The sequence below is a fragment of the Alosa pseudoharengus genome, unplaced genomic scaffold (assembly GCF_046254945.1).
Source record: "Alosa pseudoharengus isolate Yale_2024_CS ecotype anadromous, Long Island Sound unplaced genomic scaffold, YU_APseudo_1.1 YU_APseudo_1.1_scf_216, whole genome shotgun sequence".
Taxonomy (NCBI): domain Eukaryota; kingdom Metazoa; phylum Chordata; class Actinopteri; order Clupeiformes; family Clupeidae; genus Alosa; species Alosa pseudoharengus.
In genome coordinates, this window is record NW_027468678.1 from 529 (window position 1) to 2500 (window position 1972).

The following is a 1972-nucleotide window of genomic DNA, read 5'->3' on the forward strand; positions in this document are numbered from 1 at the left end:
TCAGATTAAATGACATGCGTTGGGCTGGACAGCTCAGATTGACCAGCACATTATTGTCCAGCACGGCGTACAGCAGAAGCTGGTCCAGTGTGGCGCACTGTAAATGGTTCTGTAAGTAACAGCACAACGTCCAAACGGGATTGAGGCTGGAAGGGACTGACACGCCAAGTTTTAGAATAATGTCCAATATGGTTTTATAATGTAGGGTGTGTGTGTGTGTGTGTGTGAGTGTCTGTATGTCTGTGTGTGTGTGTGTGTGTGTGTGTGTGTTGATGAGAATGCTGCCATAGCTATAATGATTTTTCTATTTGCCCATGTTGTATGTGTACTTGTGCTACACAATATGTCTCTCTGCATGTGTATGCACACATACTGTACATGTTTATGTGTACATACGTGTGTGTATTCATCCGTGTGTGTGTGTGTGTGTGTGTGTGTGTGTGTGTGTGTGTGTGTGTGTATTTCAGGTGCCATTAGACGAGTGGGGCGCGGGGTACCCTGGTGGAGGTGCGTCTGATAGCGGCGGGGAGATCCCGTGCAGACGCATGCGCAGCGGCAGCTACATCAAGGCCATGGGCGACGACGACAGCGGAGACTCGGACGCCAGCCCCAAGACCTCGCCCAAGAGCGCGCTCATCGCCCAGAGAGAGGCCTTCCGGCGCTCCGTCAGCATGGACCAGCGCTCCACCTCCAGCCAGTCAGTCACTGCTTCATCACCAACACCATCATCTTCCTCAAAACAAACACCATCGTCTTCATCATCAACACCATCATAATCATCATCATCCAATTCATCACCATCATCATCATCAACATCATCATTATAATCACCGTCATCATCAAATTCATCATTAACACCATCATCATCACCATTACTGTAACAACCCCAAAACCATCATCTTCATCATTGTTACCATCATAGTCAACATCATCATCATCATCATCATCATCAAATTCATCACTAACACCATCAACATTACTGTAACATCACCATCATCATCCACAGCCATATCATTAATATCATCCTCATCATTAACATCATCTTCATCATTAACATCATCTTCATCATTAACATCATCCTCATCATCCACATTATCATGATCATCGTCATCATCAACACCACCATCATAATCACCACTATCACCATTACCATCATTATGATCAGCTCACACACACATATGTAACACATACATAAAAGTGGAACAAATGTCAAACTCCATACACACACACTTAAGCACCCCCCATAAACACACACACACACACACACACACACACAGACACACACACACACACACACATTATCATCAGCACCACCAACGATGTCACCATCTTCACCATTCATCATCTTCGTATTATTATCATCATCATCATCATCATCATTTTCACCTTATCAACACCATCATAATCATATGTGTGTGTGTGTGTGTGTGTGTGTGTGTGTGGTTTTTCAGGTACTCGTGTAGGCAGTGTACAGATGCATACCCGAACAGTCGCACCACTCCTAAAGGACACGCTCGATCTCGTAGCTACACACGCTCTCTAACCAGCTCACAGGTGAGTGACTGCCAGTCTTATACACTAAGTGTCTGTGTGTGTGTGTGTGTGTGTGTGTTTTTTTGGTATTTATAGATCTTTGTCATATCTGTGTGAATGTGGGAATGTACTGTGTGTGTGGGTGTGTGTGTGTGTGTGCAGGTATGCTATGCAGGTATGTATGTTTTTCTCTGCACGTGTTTTATAAACACAAATGTGTGTGTGTGTGTGTGCGTGTGTGCGTGTGTTGTAGCTGGGCGATACTCTGAACCGTCAGTTTGAGGCGGTGTGTGAGACGATGTTTGGCGAGATGGAGTCGCAGGCGGTGGAGGCTCTGGATCTGCCCGGTGTATTCCGCACCCGTAGCCATAGCTACGTGCGCGCTATCCAGGCCGGCTGTTCCCAGGACGACGACTGCCTGTCTGTCTTCTCTATGTCC

The 1972-nt window shown here is 46.1% G+C and overlaps 1 protein-coding gene across 1 annotated transcript in view; it reads left to right on the forward strand.

Moving 5' to 3' along the window:
- Nucleotides 1–467: 467 nt before the first annotated feature.
- Nucleotides 468–1972, forward strand: part of dlgap3 (discs, large (Drosophila) homolog-associated protein 3) — a gene marked incomplete at its 5' end in the record, with an annotated part of 22852 nt that continues 21347 nt past the window's right edge. The window contains 3 exons of the mRNA XM_076299158.1: nt 468–697; nt 1452–1554; nt 1787–1972. The exon at nt 1787–1972 is cut by the window's right edge and continues 55 nt beyond it. Coding sequence (XP_076155273.1) covers nt 468–697; nt 1452–1554; nt 1787–1972 — 519 coding nt within the window. The remainder of the gene's footprint in view (nt 698–1451; nt 1555–1786) is intronic.